The sequence below is a fragment of the Lagopus muta genome, chromosome 11 (genome assembly GCF_023343835.1).
Source record: "Lagopus muta isolate bLagMut1 chromosome 11, bLagMut1 primary, whole genome shotgun sequence".
Classification (NCBI taxonomy): Eukaryota; Metazoa; Chordata; class Aves; order Galliformes; family Phasianidae; genus Lagopus; species Lagopus muta.
In genome coordinates this window covers 3,110,732-3,132,999 of record NC_064443.1, presented here as the reverse complement: position 1 = coordinate 3,132,999, position 22,268 = coordinate 3,110,732, and the positions used below count along the sequence as shown (strand labels likewise).

General features: G+C 52.0%; 3 protein-coding genes across 4 annotated transcripts; 2 read left to right on the top strand and 1 right to left on the bottom strand.

The window, feature by feature from the left end:
* Positions 1-334: 334 nt before the first annotated feature.
* Positions 335-15,453, bottom strand: RBM5 (RNA binding motif protein 5). Its single transcript, XM_048957313.1, has 24 exons — positions 15,303-15,453; positions 14,779-15,223; positions 14,541-14,696; positions 12,572-12,641; positions 12,024-12,097; positions 9,633-9,716; positions 8,627-8,687; positions 8,435-8,500; positions 7,834-7,994; positions 6,871-6,968; positions 6,345-6,432; positions 6,104-6,181; positions 5,940-6,012; positions 5,335-5,420; positions 4,912-4,990; positions 4,566-4,657; positions 3,946-4,110; positions 3,337-3,483; positions 3,191-3,262; positions 2,549-2,728; positions 2,266-2,340; positions 1,588-1,685; positions 1,380-1,509; positions 335-956 (listed from the first exon to the last, which is right to left on the bottom strand). The coding sequence occupies exons 1-24, from the start codon at positions 15,317-15,319 to the stop codon at positions 831-833; spliced, it is 2,721 nt and encodes a 906-aa protein (XP_048813270.1). The 5' UTR covers positions 15,320-15,453; the 3' UTR covers positions 335-830.
* A 209-nt stretch (positions 15,454-15,662) lies between these two features.
* On the top strand, positions 15,663-19,765 carry PARP3 (poly(ADP-ribose) polymerase family member 3). The gene is made up of 11 exons (XM_048957367.1): positions 15,663-16,102; positions 16,491-16,721; positions 16,849-16,974; positions 17,195-17,380; positions 17,551-17,686; positions 17,850-18,076; positions 18,175-18,321; positions 18,405-18,482; positions 18,656-18,833; positions 18,992-19,138; positions 19,207-19,765. The coding sequence occupies exons 2-11, from the start codon at positions 16,533-16,535 to the stop codon at positions 19,374-19,376; spliced, it is 1,584 nt and encodes a 527-aa protein (XP_048813324.1). The 5' UTR covers positions 15,663-16,102; positions 16,491-16,532; the 3' UTR covers positions 19,377-19,765.
* A 177-nt stretch (positions 19,766-19,942) lies between these two features.
* Positions 19,943-22,214, top strand: GPR62 (G protein-coupled receptor 62). Of its 2 annotated transcripts, none has more exons than XM_048957359.1 (2): positions 19,943-20,190; positions 20,449-22,214. In XM_048957359.1, the coding sequence occupies exon 2, from the start codon at positions 20,505-20,507 to the stop codon at positions 21,804-21,806; it is 1,302 nt and encodes a 433-aa protein (XP_048813316.1). In that variant the 5' UTR covers positions 19,943-20,190; positions 20,449-20,504; the 3' UTR covers positions 21,807-22,214. The 2 variants fall into 2 exon arrangements, with proteins under 2 accessions (XP_048813316.1, XP_048813317.1); XM_048957360.1 differs by having other exon boundaries at positions 20,446-22,214.
* Positions 22,215-22,268: the final 54 nt, after the last annotated feature.

Here is a 22,268-nt window from a genome sequence, read left to right as displayed (position 1 = left end):
GCGACCCAGCCTCCAGCAGCTCCCTGACACTCCCCCTGCAGGCCCCAGCCAAAGCTGCGCAGAGAGCAGAAACCCTGCACCAACAAAGAGGGTTCACCCTCCAGGGCTCTGCAAAGGAGCTGAAGGCAGCCCTGCAGCGAGCCGCAGGAACGCTGCTGCTGTTCGCTCCTGCAGCAAGGAGAGCTGGGGCTCTTCTATCTCGGGAGAGGCAAAGAGTGACACCTGCCTGCTGCCACGCTGAAACTGACATCCTCAGGGCAAGATGCAAGCAGAGCACTGCACGGAGAGAATGCAGGACAAAGCCTCACCAAGGAAGAAGCAGAATCACAGGAAGGACAAGCAGCATTGACAACTTATTCTTCATTCAACCCAACGAGAAAACAGTAAGAGAAACACTTTTGGATGTATTTCATTTGGAAATGAGCCAAACTGGCAACTAGAATCCGAGTCTTCAAAAAGTCTATACAAAGATGTATCATACAAAATGTACAGGAAAGTTCTCAAAAAAAAAAAAGAGACAAACGATACAACAAAAGGAGAGCAGAGACGGTGTGAAACCACAGCTGACACGTCCCAGCCCTGCTCTGGAGGGCAGGAGCAGCATCCAGACGAGACGCTCCGAACACAGAATACATTACACTATATACAGGACCGTACAAAGATCAGCATCCCCTTTGGTCTAGCGAGGAGCTCTCCAGCATGAAGTTGGGGCAGCCTGCACAATCTGCTCGTGGAAGTGTGACATGCCGAGAGGGGAAAAAGTCCAAGGGAATGAAATGGTCAGCTCTAACCCATAACCAGCATACAGCCACGTCACCAGGGTACAGACTTTACTCCATCTCTGTGAAGCGAGCAAACATGGCTTTCCGCACTGCATCTTTGTAGGAATCTGCAGTAGAAACACCATAGGAGCTGCCCTTGGCTCCCAAACCAGCACCTCGCATTCGCACTTGGGCCTGGAATGGAAGAGACAAGGCATCAGCTTTGGAGTGCAGCACAGCGCAGAGAATGCTTGTCATGCTGGCTTCACGCGCTCACCCAGGGCATTTTACAAACACCGACAGCAGGAGATCAGACTGGACACAAACCCACAACTGCTGGCTTAAATCCACCCATCCTGCCCCAAGCGGGTGGGCAGGAATAGATCCCAGCAGAGTAAGGCTGAGAGAGAGGTGCAGGCACAGAAGCGCCAGCCTGTCCATGCAGAGGATGCTGCCCAAGAGGGAGACGCTGCCCCTTCACCCTACACAGTGGACAGCTTCACCACAGGATGAGACAAAGAGGCAGCAGACAGCACGGTGCCTCCCACAGGACCTCAGCAGCAAGCACTTCTGAATCAAAAAGCACCAGACTTAGAGGAAGCATCCGTCCATACTTACCTCAATAGGTGCAGTGATGCCCTGGCATTTTCTTCCCAAGCCTGAACCTTCCCTCCAGCCCATGGCCTGCAGCATCTTGTTGCCTATATTACTGTTGTCAAGGCCATCTTTGGTGGGCTGCTCGTAATTACTGCAGGAAGAAAAGGTCAGTTAATCACACTGCTTGTCAGAAGCTGAACTGATCACCCAGGAGCTTCCAGGTACATACACTGTGCCAGCATCGTACACCTTCTTGCGCTTTGGCTCCGGGGGCTCTGGGATGCCATACTTCTCTCGCCTCTCAGCTGCTCTGTCTCTGTATTTCATCTGTAACCAAATTGAGTGTTGGTTTGAAGACAAGTTTATTTACTATTTTTATGTAAGTACATACATAAAAACATTTAGCGTTACTGTCAGTGTAAATATTTAGTACTGGTATAAAAATGCACAGCTTCTCCTGGGAGCTGTGTAAGCAAGCTGAATGCCTGCCATTACAGAGAGCTGCCCGCTGCAGTCTGCCAGCATGGGGCTTGGCCAGTGCCAATAGAAAGAACTGGAACAACTCCCCAGAGCTGATCAGAACCTGTACAGCGTGGTACAACAGCCCAACGCCAGTCAGGACCTGCACAGTCAGCTGCCTGACAGCTGCTGGAAGGTCACCGGACCCGGTTCTAGAGCCCTTGTATTGCCCCACTGCTGTGAGGCAGTTAGAACCTCCCTGATAAGCAGCAGCTGTGGTGCAGGAGACATTTCTCTCTGTTTAACAGGACAGCCTTGGCCCAAGAATGGCTAGGCTTACACGGCTTATCTCATTAGCATCAAGTCAGGATAAGGACAGCTCAGCATTATCTGTGCAAGCCCTTTTCCATTAGCCACTCATCCATTATCTGCTCATCTGAACACTGACCTCTCTCTCACGCAGTTCCAAGGCTTCAAGTTCCTGTTCTGAAAGCTTTGATCTCCTATAGATATCCATGTTTTGCTGCAACAAGAAGAGATTCGCGTTAACATGAAATGCAGAGCACATCAAGCAGGATGGACAACAGCTCTTTGTAAGCAGCTGACTTCTGGGAAACAAGCAATCCACACACAACTGCTTTTTGCAGTAGGAAGAAAAGCATTCCCAAGAGCACTTTGCTTTACACACTATGTTATGGGTATCAATCATCCCGGTAACACAGCACACACACCTTGTGCAAGTCCGACAGCTGCTGGTGCCGAATCAGCGCATCTTTGTTTGGGAATTGCCTTCTACACAGCAGGCAGGCCATCTTCTTCCAGTCAGTCAGCTTCTCCTCCTCATTCTCCATTCTTTCTAGCAAGTCCTCGTCGTTATCGCTGTCACCGCTGTAGGCAGCCACGAGGCCACGCTGGAAGGAAGGGCAGCATTAAGGGATGGGTGCAGCAAGACAGCACAAAGGCTGGTGCACATACTTTGCTGTGCAGAAGACACAGAGCCTTCTCAATGCTGAAGGGTCAAACAGCTTAAAAGAACCACGTGCTGCAGCACAGCTGCTAGACTTAATTCAAGCTAGACAAACAATAGCTTAAATAGAGGTTTTGAGGTTTCCAAAAGTTCAAGTGAGACTTTGAGGCTTGAGGTCATGACAACCTTTCTCTGCACCTCTCAGCTTCTGAACCTACTGTGCTCAGACAGGATCACTGTAACCACCACAGCATTCCACAGAGGGTACTGTGGAAATCCAGGCTGGAAGGCAGGCGTCTGCCGGTCCTCCTCTTGAGAGCTCTCAACATGTGACAGTCAGCTTTAGCAATACAGGAACCCAGCCTCTTTCACCCATAAAGCAACCCATCAGACATCTCCCGCTCACCTTCAAGGGATTTTCATCTTCCCCATTTTTCATCACCTCTGGTAGGATCTGCTGCCTCTCAGACAGAGCGCCCTGAAAGACAAGAGCACCGTGAGCACCAAGCTCTGCCACACCACTCTCCACAGCACGCTTCTCACCAGCCTCACCTTCTTCTCAAAAAGGGCAAAGCCTGCATCTGCAGCTGCAGACTCCTTCCGCTCCTCCTCCCTCGTGCTCAGCGGCTGGAAACTGTTCTTGAAATTCTCTTTCTGCTTGTTCAAGCTCTTGGCCCAGCGCTCCATGTCTTTAGCGATCTGAAACAGACGCAGAGTGGTTTGCTCAGACCTCTGCCTCCATAGACACCAGACTCCCGTGACACCCATTCAACTGTTCCGTTTGTACAGACACTCCAGATCAAGGCAACTTCACTATCTTCTATACTGCAGCTGCTTCCCCGTAGATAGTGTTAAAAAATAGAGTGAAAGTGCAGTCTGCCTGTTTCGGTGTATGAACCCTTCTTATCAATCCACTCCTCTAACTGGCAGCTCAGTTGTACTCCCACTGCTCCTGGCATCATTTCGTATGCATCTCTCCTATGCAGTAGTTATTTCTGCACTGAAGTCCCTGCCAACCCCGCCTCTTCTCAGCCCTGCACAATGTCTGCAATGTGCAGGTACACATTCCACCAGCCAACCAGGACTGTCACCAGAAGGGCAAACTATAATCTTACCCCACAGAAGACACCAGCGCAGTTATGATCCCACTTCAGCTTTTACCTGTTGAGCTGTTTTGCTCTTAGGCTTCTCTTTCTTCTCCTTCACTTCTTTTGTGGTGGTTGCGGTCGCCGTTTGTTGGTATGTGATACCCTCTGCTGCAGGCATGTAGGTCTCTTTTTCACCATCCCAGTACAGATACTGCTGAGTTAAGGCATTGTAGTAATACTGACAAAGAGAAGAAAACCATCAGATAGTTACACACACCACATAAGCTAAGCATCAAAAGAAAGAACCAAAAGAAGCGGCCTGATTCAGTCTGATGTTGCATGGAAAGGAGCTCCTCAGAGCAACCCAGACCTCACAAAGGAGGCAAAAGACACAGAGTGGCTGAAGCCTGTGACCCCAAACACATGTTCTGACCAACAGCACTATGGAAATCTCCATGTCTCTCCCAAGAGAGCACAGCATGCTCTTTGCTGGCTGCTCTGCAATGAAGCAGCTCACTGGCAGCATCTGTAACAGTGTGTGTATGTGTAACCCTATGCAGGGCAAACTGGAGGAAAAATTAAGGGCTATAACCAGAGTGAAGTACAACAGCCCCTCAGTTTCACTCATAAGGCAACAGACACAGAACTGAACTAGCATTAACAGATAGATGGGTGCTAAGAACCTATATTTACCTGAGAGTTAGGATCGTAGTAGAGCCCTGTAACAGGATCATAGTAATATCCTGAAGATTCATCATACTGGTAGGTGGATGTATCAGGGACAGCTGAAAAAAAAAAGTCCAAGTAAAGGACAAGGTCATTCCAGACAAATTGACATTGGTTCCTGCGTATAATTCAACTATAATTCTGAAATGATTAAGAGCAGACGTGCCTACAAAGCACTCATACCATCTGACCAGAAGGCACAGCCAGGAGCAGCTGCACCACCAACTTTAGGGGTGGGACATTTAGCTAAAGCAAAGCTTCTCGCTTGCTAGAGGAACAGACACCCGTCCCAGCACGGCCCCTCTCTGCTTACCATACTTGGTTCCAGGGACGACACCAGTTGGGGCAGCTGTTTGTGCCTGAGTGCTGGTGGTGGCTGGTGCTGCTTGTGTCTAGAAGAAAACAGAAGAAATCTTGATGAGAAAGATCTGTCACTGAGGTGCAAAAAAACAAGGACAGGGAGCCAAAGCATATGCAGCCCACACTAAGCATGCAAGAGCTAGCTCCTCTTTGCCAGCACACTTAGTACTCAACTTTAACAAAGAACAGAACTATCAGAGAAAAGAAATAGAAGGTGACTCTTCTATAAACACAAGTGCTGCATTTAACTTCACCCGTGACATCTCACAGCTCTGCTGTACCACACTCACTTTAAAGAGTGTGCAGAGGCCACAGTTAAGGCAGAAGTCCCACCAAATGAAGCCCTGGCACCGAAAGCAAGGAGTGCCACAATTACCGGGGAGTCAGGCGAGTTCGTCTGTTGGTTGTAGAGCTGGGGACTCTGGGACACAACGGCAGCCGTGGTGGTGGTGACTGGGGCTCCTGCCAACACAGAGCAGCAATGGATAAGCCCAATGATTTGTACAACAGCACTTCATCCTAGGGCTAAAATTACTCTGTTTACAGTTTCGGATCCTAATTCCAGCTCCAGCAGCCAAACAAGGCAATAAACATTCAAAAGGAGACAAAAACAGTGGGTATTTTCTTTCCAGACAAGGAATAGTTTCCTTTTCAGGAGGAAATATTTTGCTCTCAAAGCCAGTGATTCCTGGCCTCTGACAGCTGCCAGCACTGAGGATTTCTCTAGAGCTGCTCACGCAGTTCTCATGAATTCAAGGCTTTATGTCAATATTCTGAGACAGCAGCTGCACTCATCTCACAGACCACAGGTCCCACGTGAACAAACTCACAATGCTTCTCCAGGAACACACATCCATTCACATATAATGGCAGCAAAATCCGTCCCCCTTTACTGAGGAAATGAACTTCAAAGCTAAAGCAAAACATCCCTATTGCCTCTCATCACCGACAACAGCATCTCCCACACGCTGGAAACACCACCTGATATGGTAGCTGCATCTGAGTCCAACACACCTCCTTGGTTTTGGTAGTACTGCTGATAATCCTGGGAGTACTGCGAAGGAAAATGAATGAAAACACAGGATGAGCAGCAGATACCCACACTGTAACAGCTTGCAGGCTACAGAAGAGCCAGCAGCACCAACCTGAGTGTACTGCGTGTAGCCATCCTGTCCTGACTGGAGGTAGCTGTAGTCAAGGGTGCTGCCTTCTCCGGTTTGAGGCTGAAATTGAAGCAGGCTATTATTATTTCTTTTTAAATCAGAGATGGATAAGAATTGCTGCATTTAACGACTTCAGTGCTGATTAGGCTCCAGCCTAATGATCAGAACCAGATCTCTAGATTTACACGGATAACAGGACTGTGAACGAGTTTCCAAACCCTACCTGAGTGGATGACCACTGTGCTGCAGCAATGGCTGTACTTGCCACAGAGAAGGCACTGACCCTGTTCCCATCTGGCAGAAGCAAGTCCCTGAAACCACAGAAATCACACACCTGAGTAAGCACTGCTTTTTGTGAAGTGATCGCTATACAAGGAGGTAGAGCCTGCCAGCATGCATGGATTTCTTGGCAGGTCTTAAACACTGTCATGAATGAGCCAAAGAACTGCTTAGCAGGTGGAGGAGCTGGGCTCAGTGTTGGGCAGTCAATAACCAGCCTGTAGGCCTCCAATGAAACAACTGTGCTGTGTATGAAAGAAGTTACAAGGGCAGCTACGGAGGACCGGCGATGCAGACGATAAGAAACAACTGCTGTCACTCTGCTCACACACAATAAGGAGCCACGTAACAAAAGACACTTCAAGGAAGCAAAACTGGAGTGATGGTAATCTTAAAAGCTCCAGTGACGACCGCGAATCTTTATATGGAGGAAGGGATAAGAGGGGAAATGAACTGCTACTGCAACTCACTTTCTGGCACTCTTTGCAAAGTCAACACCAATTGTTTTGCCATCAATTTTTAATGGTGGCTGAAGACTTTGTAAAATCTGCAGCAGTTGAGAAGCATCCTACAACAAGAAACACTCATTATTATGAAAAGCAGGTTACTGAAGAGGACGCAGAAGCTCTCAGAGCTCCAACTTTTCACACACACCAGCTGAAAACACATAAAGCTATGGCAGCACCTCTGTGTCCCCTCATGCCACACATGCTGAGTACAACAGGATTACAGCCTGCTGACAGTGTGCTGCCCAGAAAAGCGGGGTCACTTGATTCAACATAGTCTTTAGTTCTGCCCCACATTACTCCAGAAGGCAGCCCAGCAGAGGCTGACATCAGCCACCCATTTTCATCCAACACTGAACTGCTGAACTCTGCTTAAAGCAAGTCCAAACAGACCACACTGATTGTCAATTTGAACATCTCCAACAACAGAGGTGCCAGCACCCCTCTGGGAGCCTTCTTCCAGTATTAACTCCTCACAAAAGGGAAGACATTCTCCTTGTACCTTACTGCCATTTCCCACGTTTCAGTATGCCTGCTACCCTCACCAAGCACCCTTTGAGACTGTCTCTGCCATCCTCACAGCCTTGCTCTGGATGATGCTCAGAGCAGCAAGATTCCCTCTCCTTCACCTTCTCAAGATGAAAGGAGCCCAATTCTATGCATTTCCTCACACTGCACACTCCAGCCTTTTCTTGTGATCCAAATGACCCCAGACCATTATTTGTGACCCACGCATGAAGCGAGCTTTCAACTCGGAACTGCACTCTGCCATGAACGCTTTTCCCCTGTGTTCACAGCATCCCCCCACTTCCCTTCCAAGCTGCAGCTAACGATGAAAGGCTCTGACACATTTAGTATTTGTTCAATGATCTATGAACCCCTAGGGAAGCGGGGCAGACCTCAGCACAAAACCAATAAGGCCCTCACCATGGCAGAAGACAGCTGCACAAATGCAAAGCCTCTATTTTGCTGAGTCTGCTTGTCTTTGATAAGACGAATATTATTGACTGCCAGAGAGGCATACGGAGACAAGGCAGTCATGATGGATTCCACTACTGTGTGAGGAGCAATGTTTCGGAGAATGATGGCTGAGGAAAAAAGAAAGTATGACATTAGCTGTGTACAGAAGAACTTGAAGTACTCTGAAAAGCCTTAAAAAAAAAAAAAACCAACACAAAAAAACACCACCAAACCCAAAACAGCAGTAGTTTTGGACAAGAGCATGTTTCTGTTTCAAGAGTACAGTATTTGGGGAGTTGGCAGGAAGCACTTGCTCTGCTGGGAAGATGAGAGGGCTGTCAATACTGTTCTAATGAAAGGAAAGCACTTCCTGAGCAGAAGCCCTTGCCAACATTCACACGTACCAGTCTACAAACTAACTGGGAACAACCTAACCGTGGTAAGTGCTGTGCCCTGAGAGAGCTCAACGTGGGTTCCAAAGGGCACTCTGAGGTACCAGGACTTTTCTGCACAGATTCACAAGTCACTTTATACAGTAAACTCAAAATTCTGCTCGACTTTTACTTACTATCACAGTAATAATCCACGGACTGGACGGCTTCTGCTGTTCCAGGTGGTACCTCCTGCTCTGAATCTTCATAGGAAGGAAAAACTTGAATCACAATGTTGTTCTGTCACTCAAAGCCAGAACGTCACAGTGTAGGCTACAACCTACACTCATCCAAATTCAAAGACACCCAAAGAGATGAGAGGAACTTACCAAATTTGTCCGCTCCACAGCGGAAGCATTTCAGTCTCCTTCTGAAGTTGTAAAGACAGCACTGTGTGGGAAAAAAAAAGTAGATCTAGTAAGGATTTCGTTGATTCACACCAATGGTGGCATGTGCTGTATTTTGCTGAAAACAAGACAATCAAGATAAGTACAGCAAAGCTGAACCAACCACAATGATCAAGAACAACAAAACTCGTCCTCACCTGTACTGCAGCTGCTTTTCAGAACATCCCAGTCACCCCTACTCTAGTCAGTAAACTATCCTGAATTACACTACATTAACCAGTCCTTCAGCAAGCTTTGAAAACAAGTTATCTTTAAGTGATTAAAGCAGAACACAGCAGCCTGGTTTTGATCTTGCTACATCATCTCCACTTAAAGAGGGTCAAACAAGTGTACAGCAGTTGCACACAACATCAGTTGTCACCTGAAGGATACAGAATTCATCTAATGATGTCGTGTTCTGGTACAGTTCACTAATTGACTTCTGTATAAGCAAAAATGGCAGCGCCCTTCCAGTCTGTTTTACAATATGTGCACAACTACTGCATCCATCAGCAAAAGCTGCAGCTCAACCTAAGGCTGAAAGTATTATTGATTTTCTAAAGAGATGACAGAATCACAGAGAAATTCCCTCAGGGCAATGGCTGTTCTATCAGCTCTGCTGTGAACAGCAACTCCTGGGAGACAAGCTCTGGGTCAGGCATACATTAGTGGCAGCAACACACAGCTCCACTAACGAATTTTGCCTCAGCTGGCAAGTACACCACTGAGTCCCAGCCCTTATCTTCTAGCTGCTGATGTTCTCCGTGGACAATTCCATCACTCCAGGCGTTTCTGCCACTGCATTTCCAGAACCTTTGCACTCCTGTGCCTTGCATTTCTCCATCGTTGTAACCACCACTAGGCCCAAACTATGCACTGCTTTGTCCTGGTCACGTAGCTGGTGAAAAGAACTGAAATGATGAGAAACAGATAAAAAGACACACTGTACCTTGTTGCAAAGCCAGTCCTCAAATTTAGGCCGCGGGTTGCTGTAGTGCATCGCAATCTGCTTCCCCTGAATCACCAGCTTTTTCTGCAAAAGAAGTGGTTTCAATTATCCCTGTATCGAGGCACACGTGTTCATTTTCCCATGGCAGAGCACCCTTCGGAGGAATCAGTGCTCCTGAATTAAATGGACAACATATGGGGAGGATGTGGAGGACAACCACCGCCACCTACACCCTGCCCATCCAATCCTGCAGAGAGGAGGACGAGGGCAGTAAGAGAATGGGATGTGGAGCAAAGATAAACGGAATCAGGGAGTGTTGAAAAAGTTGCCAAACACTAAACGCTGCCATGGAACCAGGAAGTGTCTCGAAGGAGACAAAGTCCTAACTTGCTGCGTTCAGGATTAACACATTTTTAGGAGTCTCCTTGCCCCGTTTCTATTCACTTCTGGTATAGTATTGAGCGACTTTTTAAACATGTCCTTAGGTGACTGCTTCACTTCTTCCCCTACTCCAAATTCCCCAGACCTTTAAACAACCACATTTGGATTACTTTTCCAAGCACTTTCTTCAGAAGCGTCCCTTTGTAAATACAGTAATTCCTTCCAAAGGGACCCTGCTTAGACTTCTTGGAGGCTGGATTACAAGTGCCATCGAGTGCTTTCCTTTGACTAAAGCATCGGTTCAATTGGAAGCCTGCGCAAGAGCTTTGTGTTCTTCATTCAGGCAAAGAGCTCTCCACAATGGCTAACTAGAGCGAAGCTTCTCCTGGGCTAGGAAAAGTTCATGATGCTTTCAGCACGTCCGCTCGCTCTGACTTTACAGGAATTAGGAATTTAGATCTGTTTTAGAAGCCCCAGCTCTCAGCCTCGTGCTTTGCCAAGTGCGGGCACGCAGAGCGCCCCTTCAATACACAGACAAAGTATTTCAAACAGGCACAAGTCAGTCTGAGGAAACGTGCACTACAGGCCAACCCCGAGACATTTTAATACAAGAACCAGTTTTATGACAGGTTGGCTTATTGCAGAGGTACCACAGGAGCACCAGGACCAGTGGCTTCTCTGTAACAGGGTCTGACAGATACATCTAGCATGTAGCATGAATAAGGCTCTCACATTCTGTGCAACTAAATAGGGCAAAGCCATTTCTCCTACCGGCAGGAGGGAGGGTTGGAGGGCCCAGCGCTCACTGGATATGCACACATAGAAACAAAGCTGCTGGCACAGTTGCAATACATCATTCTTTCATCTAACAGTCAGCGACCGGGCTGCTGGGGAGACTCTATGTTTTCCCTACTACTAGGGTGGCTGGGTTACCGGAGTGAATTTGAGTATTTGTTGCAATAAATTATGCAGCAATACAGCTTTGTATATATTAAAACTATCTCTAGAATTGCACTTAGCATTCATCTCCTAACACGAGTCCTTCCGCTGCACCTGCCCACCCTACAGAGCAGGGCACCGTGGAACAGGACCCAAACTGTGCCTTGGGAAACGACTCCCAGCACGAGCCACGTGGAGCTCTACTCCAGCACAAAGCACACAGCTACCTCCATCTGCTGGAGCTGCTTGCAGGGCTGCTGCAGTGCCTGGACACATAAACTGACGCAGCAGAACATGTTCCTCATGCTGCCCACAGATCCTCACAGCATATATTTAACTGTAAAAAGAACAAGCGGCTCAACACACTTTGCTGGCTCCAAGAGAGTATTTAAGATCTGTTGTTAAAACAGACTGTGGAGATTCAAAAATTAGCAAATCCAGAGCGTGCTTACAGTGTGAGAAGAAAGCAGCACTGGGAAAGAAACTAGAGCACTTTCTGCATTTTGGCTCCTTGTCAAGTCATAGTCCAGAAAAGCCAAAATACACAGCACAACTTTGAAGAGCCCTCAGTTCCCATCAGATTTATTTGGAATGAACACATTTCTCTGTCCAGAGGAGCCAGGTGTCTTCCCTCGACTCAGGGAACACATCTTTTTAATGACCTGGCACATCTTTTTCTAAATTTTACTCAGGATTAATACCAAGGTAATGAAAATCTCACAGTATCTGATGCCTTCTCTGGCAACAGAACTAGCAGGTGGAAGTAAAGTAAGAGTCTTTTATGGACTATATGCTACTCTTTCCAGAGCCAAATAAATTGGCACCATGTAATCAGACAACAGCACATTTTATGAGGGAGGGCTCAAAACAGCCCATTTTCTTTTCCTAACATTACCTGCTATTTTCTATCACTCTGAAAACTTTTAATATATACAAAGCTTTTATTCATTTAAATCACTGTTACGGAACAAACCACTCCTTCCACCTTTATTTTTTTCTTTTTTTTTTTTTTTTAAACTGTACAGACTTTTTCCATTTTCAGGAATATCTAGACTTGGTGAGTGAAGCAACCTGATTGGCTTCCATCCAGCTGGTAGCATCTTGAAAGTGATAAAACTCCACGAAGGCGAAACCACGGCTTACACCTAGAGACAGCATTCAGATATAGACGGGATACTTGTGTTAGTCAGTTCCTTTAAAACAGGTGAATCTCTCTCCAACTGCTTCATTACTTCACGACAAAGCAGCTTTACAAATGCGACGTCAACTGCTGGGATCTGCTCGTTATTTTGCCATGGCAAGGAACCAAGCTCCCTTAACTGGCTACATTTCACTCCATTTGAATCCACGTTTACAGGTAACCATGCAACAGACTACATACTATTAAATGGGTTTATACTAGTATTACTTACCAACACCTGTTAACTAAAACCCCTGGAGACAGACTTCTTTTTAACAGGACGAGCTATCTACAAGTCTTCCAAAAAGCCACATTCCTTAGCCATGGCAAACTTTTTTTTTTATTGATTGCACGTGCTTGCAGTTTGGGGATAATTCTGGATACTCTTTTGGGCTGGGGAAGAGGAAGGCCATACCAAAAACTGGATAAGAGCTCTCACCTGTTTTTCTCTTCATCAGCCTCACGTCTGCAGGCTGAGGACCTTCAAAGGACTCAATAAGCTCCCGGATCTGCGTGAGATTTTATCAGACAGTTAAGTTTTCAAATATTAGCACACATCTCAGCCACACAAAGCAGCAATCCAGCCTACTGTACGCACAGCGGGTGCACAGAGCAGAAGAGTCTGAATATTATCTCAGAAAAAGAAGCAAGCCCTTGGGGTGAACAGGAGCCTGACACGCACCACAGAACCCACACAGCCCTCCGTTGTCCTCACAGCCCACAGAATCATCCAGAATCTGAATCACTACGGCCTTGAATTCCAAGGCCATCTGTACAGAATTTGGCAAACTCCGTGCTTGGCCAATGTCTTAACAAAGAATGCTGCTAGCATCCCCAACCCTGCATGCTTGGAAACATCCAACTCCTAGCAGAGAACAGTAACACTACTGGGAGGCTCAGTGATGCACATTCCCTTAAGCCCCTAGCCATAGCTGCAATCCTCTAACAGAGTTTCCCTTTTGCTTTTCAGAAAATAAGTGAGATTTGTTAAGAATACTGTCAAAGATCATGCTACAGGGACGTCAGCTCTTCAGACACAACCAAGCTGCTTAAGTTGGGTGTGACAAACTAGATAAATTATTGCCAAGGAGTATAAAGGAAAAACAAACACGTAAAATTATCTCCTAAGAACAAAAGGAGCTTGGCAGCTCCTACAGGGAACTCATGCTACACTACATACAACAGCAGGCGAGACTCAAAGGTTATTTAAAGCTGCCTGCTCATCTTCTGGCTGGAACTGACCTACCACCTTCAGTGCAAATACCTTCTCGTGAGAGAAGAGGAAAAAGCTGTTAAAATATGTACAGTTAATACCAGAAGCACAAAGGGAAAGCTGACTTCAGCAGAAAGCAATCATTCCAAAAATCATAACCTCAACTCTGCTGATGAGTTCGTAACTAAAATTACATTCAGCTTTCCCACAGATTATACTGCAGTTATTTGCAGAACCATAAAGCTGCACGGGTACAAAATCAGAAACAAAAATTGCTAAATATGTTTCAGGTAACTTCTGACTGAATTCCATTGTTTGGATGCTTTGCTCAGTGCTTAAAAAATGATCACACGTGGCGATTGAAAAGCATTGCCAGTATTCAGAAAGTACTCAATTAAAAGAGAAAAGAAAAAAAAAAAGCAGAGATCTACCACAGAAGTGGTGCAAAAAGATGCTCTGTGTTAGCAACTGCCACACAAAGATCTCAGGATCGGAAGGGGAGCGTGCCTGAAAACAAACTGATACACCCTGGCTTTTACAGCTGTTTCTTATCCCACTTCACACAGCAGCTCTAGGCTTGTGATCTTGGTCACTGAAAGAGCCCAGTGAGAGGGCAAACAGATCCCTCCCAGGGGGGTGCGAGGTCTTTCCAGCACAGTCAGATGATGGCGCACCACGCTCACTCCTTCCCTCAGCTCCGGAGCAGCCATTTTATGGCTGCCACAGCTGCACCCACACAGCCGCGTTCCGCACGGCTGCTCTCAGCTGAGGAGCCCAGCATCTGGGCTGCACCACCAACCCTCACTTCGGGCTTCCACAAAAGCCCAGAAAGTTATTAAATCACTTTTGTGCTCCTTATCTCCCTCCCTTAACAATCCTTAGAGAGTAACATCAAATAAAGAGGACGTATGTCTATATCCTCTTCCACGTGCTAAGTGGGAAGAGGAAAAAACTACACGGAGTTTTAAATCCCACAAAAATCTTAGGGGAAGCACACCATTCACATACAGCTCTATTGAAAACGAACAGCTTAACATTGAGATGACCTCTGTTACTCAACAGCGGCGGCCGGAACCCTTTTAGGATTCAAAATGGAAGCGCTCCCAACACGTCTAGAAGGGGGGGGCACCGTGATGCAGCGCTCAACAAAATGGCAGCAGCTCTGCGCAGAGCAAAGCCCCTCCTGCCTACTCACATCGTTCTCGGTAACCGTGATGGGCAGGCCACGCAACATGATGGTCTTGCTTTCCTTCTCGTCGTTGATGTCGTTTCTGTAGTCGTGCTCTCCATAGTCGCCATCGGAGTGGTACCCGTCCTCGGATTTATCGCTGTTCCTGCGCTCTCGCTCCCTCTGGAAGCCAACACACGTCAGCGCCCCGCTGCCACCCCCAGCCCGAGCTCCAGCCGCACCCCGCGGGCCCCGCAGCGCTCACCTCGGGGCTGTCGTAGTCGCGGCTGTCGTAGTCTCTGTCGTAGTCCCGGCTGTCGTAGTCCCTGCTGTCGCGGCTGTCGTAGTCCCTGCTGTCGCGGCTGTCGTAGTCCCGGCAATCGTAGTCGCGGCTGTCCCGGCTGTCGTAATCTCGGCAGTCGCGGCTGTCGTAGTCCCTGCAGTCGCGGCCGTCGCGACTATCGTAATCTCTGCAGTCCCGGCTATCGCGGCTGTCGTAGTCGCGGCAGTCTCGGCTATCGCGGCTGTCGTAGTCTCGGCTATCGTAGTCGCGGCTGTCGTAGTCGCGATAGTCGTCGTAGCGGTCCCCGCGGCGCTCCTCGCTGGACCGCTTGTAGTCGTCCCTGCGGCGGCTCCGCGACTCCCGCTCGTCGCGGTCCTCCCTCTCCACGATGGAGCCGTAACGGCCGCTGCGCTCCGTCCTGCTCACGCTGCGGGAACGGCGGGCCGAGCTCAGAGCGCGCTCCCTCCGCAGCCCCCCGGGCCCCCGCCTCCCCCACCGCCACTTACCGCTTATCCGAGCCCATGGCGCTGCCCACGATCCGCAAGTCTCCGGCACGGCTCTGACCGCCACTGCGCGGCGCCGAACACACGCCCGCAGCCCCCGCTCCCTCGCCACAAAATGGCGCCGAGCTGACTGGCCGTCTTCTACCCAGCAGGCACCGCGCGCGCCGCCTGGAAGCTTCCAGCTGCTGCGCATGCGCAGCGGTGGCCGCCCGCCGCGGGGCACGCTGGGAGTTGTAGTTCGGCCCAGCGTGGGCCGCTCCGGTTCTGCGCGGTTATTGAAGTAGAAGCAAAACCCCCCTGTAGGTTGTGGCAGCACCCGCTCCGCGGGCGGGTTTGTGCCGCCGCCGTGGCACTGTGCTCTTTCCTGCGTGCTGAACTGTCTGATCCCAGCTCGTGCCCGCAGCTCAGCGTGTCCTCTGCTGAGCTGTGCGGTGAGGCGGCGCAGAACGGCCCGCAGTTGTGAGTGAGCTGTCTGGAAGCAGTGCTGGGAGGAGAACACCAGCCGTCCTACTGCCTGCAGCTCAGCTCTGCGAGGCCCAGAGCTCAGCACTCGCCCAGCGGCACTGTCCCCTCCATCTACTCAGCAGAAGGGACAGCACTGCAGCCTGCAGCTGTTAGGGAGCACATCAGGCTGCCGCTTGCTGCTGCCCCTGAACAGCCTCCAAACCCTCACTGAGGGCCTCTGGGTTTCTCTGGGCACACACAGCGATGCTGTTTTGCTGCCTATCCCTTGGGGGAGTTAGGCTGCAGACTGACAGAGAGCAGCTGGAAAGTGTTCCTGCGGTCACTGCTCGCCTCCAGAGGTACTACAGGGAAAACACTCCACCTGCAAAATGCAGCTTTAGCACAGATGCGGATTTTAGCTCTTTGAAGGCTGTTTTCTGAATGGCAGTGAGGGAACTGCTGCTTGGGGGTGTGCCTGCTTGCAATTTCTGCTTGTCCCTGGTTGCTGCATCAGGGAGGAACTTTGGCAATGGTTGCCAGCTGTACCGCTCCCCTCTCCTCATTCCTCTTGCTGCCCCCAGCGTCCACTGCTCTAAACCCTGGAGCCTACCCTGCTCAGCTCCCCCCACAGCAGATCCCCATGCTCCCCTCCTCCCGCCCAGTTCCTGGCTATAGGCATAGGACAGACAAGGTACAGCCCAGCTGGACCTTCCTGGAAGGGCAACCCGGCATCTCTCTCTCCCACAGCCTGCTGCTCAAAAGCTGAAGCCCCACGGGAGCAGCTGGCCCATGGCCCCCAAGCGCCGAGCACCCCCTGCATCCCAGCCTGCTGATGGGGGCAAGAAAGCCAAGGGGGGGCAGGAGGAGGAGGAGGATGCCTGGAGCTCCGCGCTCACTGCCTTGAAGGCAGCCCCCAAGGAGAAGCCCCCCGCCACCATTGATGGGCAGTGTCCCCTGAGTGCAGGGCCTGATGCACAGGTGAGTGTGGGGAGGAGCATCTGGGGATGGAAGGAGGATGGAGAGGACTAATGGGGACCCCCACGCCCCCAAATGGGTGAAGCACCCCTCTGCCCTCAGTGCCACCCCAACCTGCTGCCTGCCATAGGTCTATGAGGACTATGACTGCACCCTGAACCAAACCAACATCAGAGCCAACAACAACAAGTTCTACATCATCCAGCTCATCATGCACAATGGCACCTACAGCACCTGGAACCGCTGGGGACGTGTGGTGAGCTAACCTGTGGCCATCCCTGACTGGGGTTGAGGTGCTCCCTGCCAGCTCCCCCATCCCAAATTCCCAGTCCCAAAGTGAGCAGCTCTGCCACAACCTTTCCCTGGGGGGAAACAAGGATGCGTCCTCATGCTGAGGAGGCACTGCAGCAAGGAAACCCATGGCACCAGATGCCCATGGCTCCCATGCAGTGCCTCTGATACTGGGTCTGCTTCAGGGAGAAGTGGGCCAGTCCAAGCTCCTGCCGTTCACCTCTCTGGAAGCTGCCAAGAAGGATTTTGAGAAAAAGTTTTGGGAAAAGACCAAGAACAGCTGGGCAGCACGGGAAAACTTTGTGGCCCAGCCAGGAAAGTACACCTTGATAGAGGTGCAGCCCGGCGCCGGGCAGGAGGTGGCCCTCAAGGTGAGTGGCATTGCCTCAATGCTGAGCCTGAGACATCGAGCAGGGTCAGCAGGGTGGGCTGTGGGATGGACAAGGAGGCAAGCTTGGCGCTCTCTACTGAGCACCACAGACATCATAGTGGCATTGGGCATGACCCAGGGACAGCACAAGGCTGGGGTTTGCTCCCACAGACGGATGGTGTGGGTGATGGGAAGGTCTCCAAGTGCCGCATGCTGCCTTGTGCCTTGGATGAGACCACGCAGGAGCTGGTGGCCCTCATCTTCAGCAGCGACATGTTCCGCCACGCCATGCAGACCATGAATATTGGTAGGAGGTGCCAGGGGGCCTGATGAGCGCGGAGGTGCTGGTGGGTTTCTGAGCATCCCCTTTGGCTGTGGTGATGCTGGGGCTGCTCAGCACAGTGGGGCTGGGGAACGCTAGCACGCTGGCACGAGATGTGGGCTGACAGCGTGCGCTCCACCCCTGCCAGATGTGAAGAAGATGCCATTGGGGAAGCTGAGCAAGCAGCAGATTGCTCAGGGCTTCGAGGCACTGGAGGAGCTGGAAGCTGCACTGGGGGAGCAACCCTGCAGGATGTCCCGGCTGGAGGAGCTCTCCTCACGCTTCTACACCATTGTGCCCCACAACTTTGGGCGGGCACGGCCACCCCCCATAGATTCCCCCGAGCTGCTGCGTGCCAAGAAAGACATGCTGCTGGTGAGATGTGGCAGTGGCATCTGTCTCTGTGGGGTGGAGAGGTAGTGGGAGCCTTGTCCTGGCCCACAATGACTGTGTCCCTGCTCTGTTCCCTCCAGGTGCTGGCTGACATCGAGGTGGCACAGAGTCTGCAGGCACAGAAGGTGGAAGAGGAGGAGGAGGTGGTCACCCACCCCTTGGACCGGGACTATGCCCTGCTGTGCTGCCAGCTCACCCTGCTGGAGCACACCTCCCAAGAGTATGAGGTGTGACGGTCCCCAGTGCCACTTAGACACTCTGGGGACACAGTTATGGGCAGCCAGCAGTGACACCATGTCCTTCCTTGCAGATGATCCTGAACTATGTGGCACAGACAGGGGGCCAGGTCTACATCCTCAACATCTGGAAGGTGGCCCGAGAGGGTGAGGTGAGAAGAAGGAGCCTGAGGAGAACCCAGCTGTGCACTCTGGACTGGGCTTTGTCTGCAGGTCCAGGGCCACTTACATACAGCAGAGCGGGAACGCCGGCTGGCTGGGCAGGGGAGTTGGGCCAACCCTGTATGCCCCTCCCTGGCCAGCCCTCTGCTCCGTGTCTCTCCAGGACAAGCTCTTCCAGGCCCATGACCACCTGGAGCACCGGCGCCTGCTGTGGCATGGCACCAACGTGGCAGTGGTCGCGGCCATCCTGAGGAATGGGCTGCGCATCATGCCCCACTCGGGGGGACGCGTGGGCAAGGGCATCTACTTTGCCTCTGAGAACAGCAAGTCTGCTGGCTATGGTGAGCAGCAGGCTGTTTGGGGTGTCTGTAGGGTCGGTGCAAGCCTAGCTCTTTGTGGCACCTCTGCCAAGCCCCTTCCATGCTAGGGACTCACGCACAAATGAGTGGCAACTCTGGTGCCATCACTCCTTCCCCTTCATTTCCCTTCCCGGTGTCAGTGGGCTGCACATCCACGCGAGTTGGCTTGATGTTCCTGACGGAGGTGGCTCTGGGCAAACAGTACTGCATCACCCGCGATGAGCCCACGCTGCAGCAGCCGCCCGATGGCTATGACAGCGTCCTGGCCTGTGGTCGCACGGAGCCAGGTGAGCGGTGGGACTGGGGGCCTTGGGATGGCCCTCAGGGCTGGCACTAGTGGAGTCTTCTTGTCCAGACCCTGCACAGGATGTGGAGGTGATGCTGGATGGGAAGAAGGTGCTGGTGTGCCAAGGCAAGCCGATCCCCATGCCCACCTACAAGGACTCGTCCTTCTTCCAAAGCGAGTACCTCATCTACCAGGAGAGCCAGTGCAGGATCCGCTATCTCGTCCAGCTCCACTTCTGAGAGCACCAGGCTCCTTGTGTCCCCTCTTGGCAGCAGAGTGCTGCCAGCATGGAGCGCAGGAATCCAGCCCTTGTGGCCACTCACTTAGGTGTGAGATGGGGCATCCAGCCTGCTCCCATGAGCAATAAATTCACCGTGCCTTGCACCAGCAGTGTGGCTGCTTTCCTGCCGGCACGGAGGGGCTGACCAGGGAGCCCTGGTTGGTGCTATGGCCAGGGGTTACCCCTGTTGTGGGTGACTCTGGGTGGGCTGCAGATCTCATAACTGTAGCCAGACTTGTGCTCACCACTGCGGCATAAGGGCTATATGAAGGGATGAGCATGGATGACCTTTCCCTGTGTCCCCAGTGCCTGCCCTCCATTGGTACCATGCCAAGCCCCGCTCTGTCCCCTGCATCCCCCCAGGCACAAGTCAGTGTCCGTGCAATGACACTTGGCTGTGCCACCCTGATGCTCTACTGGAGACTGCCTCAGGGACACCCTGCACTCTCCAGTCTCGCAGCACCAGCCCCCTACACTTCGCAGTATGTTTCAGTGTGGGAAGGGCCCTTTTGGCTGCAGACCCTCGGTCTTCCCTGCCCTATCGCCCGCCGGCTGCTAGGACCCAGCAGCTGTCCCCAGCGCTGTCAGTGGGCGGGGAGAGCCCGGGGGTGACAGCCGGTGCCATCGGCGACAGGCAAACAGGATGACTAATGGGTGACAGCCAGGGAGGGGTGGATGTGGCCTCTGGGAACCCCACTCCTGCAGCATGAGCAGTGCTGGTGACAAGGACCGGTCCCAGGGAAGGAAGCGTTGCCTGTCCCCAAGAAGCCAAGGTATGTTGGTGCCACCCCACTGCTTGGTGACCCCCAGCAGTGAGGAGGGAGACCCAGAGCAGGGGCTGCACGGATGGTGTGGGTGGGGTTGGCTTTGTCCCTCTGTGGAACAGGGGATGGGGTGTCGGGCTGCCTGGGGTGCCAGCAGGTCCCCCTGTGTCATCCCTGCCCTGCCATCTCTCCGCAGTATTTTGGAGACCACCTCTGGGTTTCTCTGTGGCTCTGGTTTTGCTCCTTCATCTTCTCCTTCCCCAGCAGGCAAGGGGCCATGAGAAGACAGCGGCCATGCCCACGGTGGGCTCTCCCTCCATGGGATGCAGGAATTCTGTCCGTGTGATACCGACAGCAGAGCTGCTGGCTTAGTTCCTGTGGGTATGGCTAGCCAGATGGGGCCGAATGCCACGGCCAGCCTGGAGAACCCCACCATTCCAGAGCAGTCCACAGCACAGGAGGTGCTGGGCCTCCTCTTCATGGTCCTGCTCACTATCACTGCCCTAGTGGCCAATGTGGTGGTGATGGTGGTCATCCTGAAGACGCCCCTCGTCCGCAAGTTCATCTTTGTCTGCCACCTCTGCGTGGTTGACCTCCTCTCTGCCATCTTCCTCATGCCTCTGGGGATCATCTCCAGCTCCTCCTGCTTCGACAGGGTCATCTACAGCATCGCTGAGTGCCAGGCCTTGATATTCCTTAACGTCTGTTTCATCAGCGCCTCCATCCTCACCGTCTCCATCATCAGTGTTGAGCGGTACTACTACATCGTCCACCCCCTGCGCTACGAGGTCAAGATGACCATCAGGCTGGCTGTGGCCGGGGTTATCCTCATTTGGGTCAAGTCTGTCCTCATCACCATCCTGGCACTGGTGGGCTGGCCTCAAGACAACGGGGCCACCAGCGCCAGCCGCTGTACGGTCTATTGGAGCCCTGGGGCCCACAAGAAGGCTTTTGTCATCATCTTTAGCATCACCTGCTTCATCCTGCCCACCATTATCATCTTCGCTGTCTACTGCAGTGTCTACCGGGTGGCCCGGCTGGCAGCCCTACAGCACACACCTGCCCCAGCAGCTGCCCCACGGCCCCGTTGTGACTCCATTGCCAGCCAACTGACCATCGTCACCATGCGGAACCTGCCGCTGCCCCGGCTGGCACCTGAACGCTTTTTGGGAGGGAACAAGGCCATCCTCACCTTGCTGCTCATCGTGGGACAGTTCCTGTGCTGCTGGCTGCCCTTCTTTGCCTTCCACCTGCACTCCTCTGTGGGTGCCTCTGCGGAGGGCGGTGGGCACAGCGAGATGGTGGTCACCTGGATTGCCTACTCCTCCTTCGCCATCAACCCCTTCTTCTATGGGCTGCTTAACCGACAGATCCGCCAGGAGCTGGCCCGGCTCTGGCGCAGTCTCCTCCACCGTCCGCTGGGCCAAGAGCTGTGCTTGGCCATTTCTGAGGCGTCTGTCCAGGAAAACGTCCTGCAGTTCCTCCAGAGGGCAACCTGCACGCTGGAAACCCATGCTGGGTGCATCAGCCCCAGGAACAAGCTGGAGCAGGGCAAGGGGGGCTGCCCCATCCCGGGCCAGGTTCCCGAAGAGAGCGTCCAAGAGCAGAGCTCCGTGCCACTGTAGCTCTGGGAACCATCCTCTTTGCTCCTGGTCCACGTTTTGCCTGCTGTCCCAGTCTGCATGCTGGAGGAAGGGCTCTTGGCCGCATTTCGGGTGCTGTCATTTCCATTCTGCATGCTGGGAACATCCCTGGCTCCTGCAGCACATGGGACATAGGAAGCTGAGGAGCTACAGCTTGGGGGACCATTCCCCTGTGGGACTCCTGCCAGGGTCACCCTGCACCCTCCCCAGCTCAGATAACACCACTAACACCATAACACCAGTGCCCATGGTGCCCAGTACCTCCCCTCCTGAAAGTCAGGATGCTGCTGGGGGGGATGCTGTGCCCCCAGTCTCCAAAAACAGGAAACCCTACTCCAGCAATAGGGGCTGGGGAAAGGTGCATGGGGCAGGGAGGGGGCTCAGGGAAGATCACTGGCCGCAGGGCCACCCCTCTGTTGTCACCTCATGCACTTCCCTGAGCTG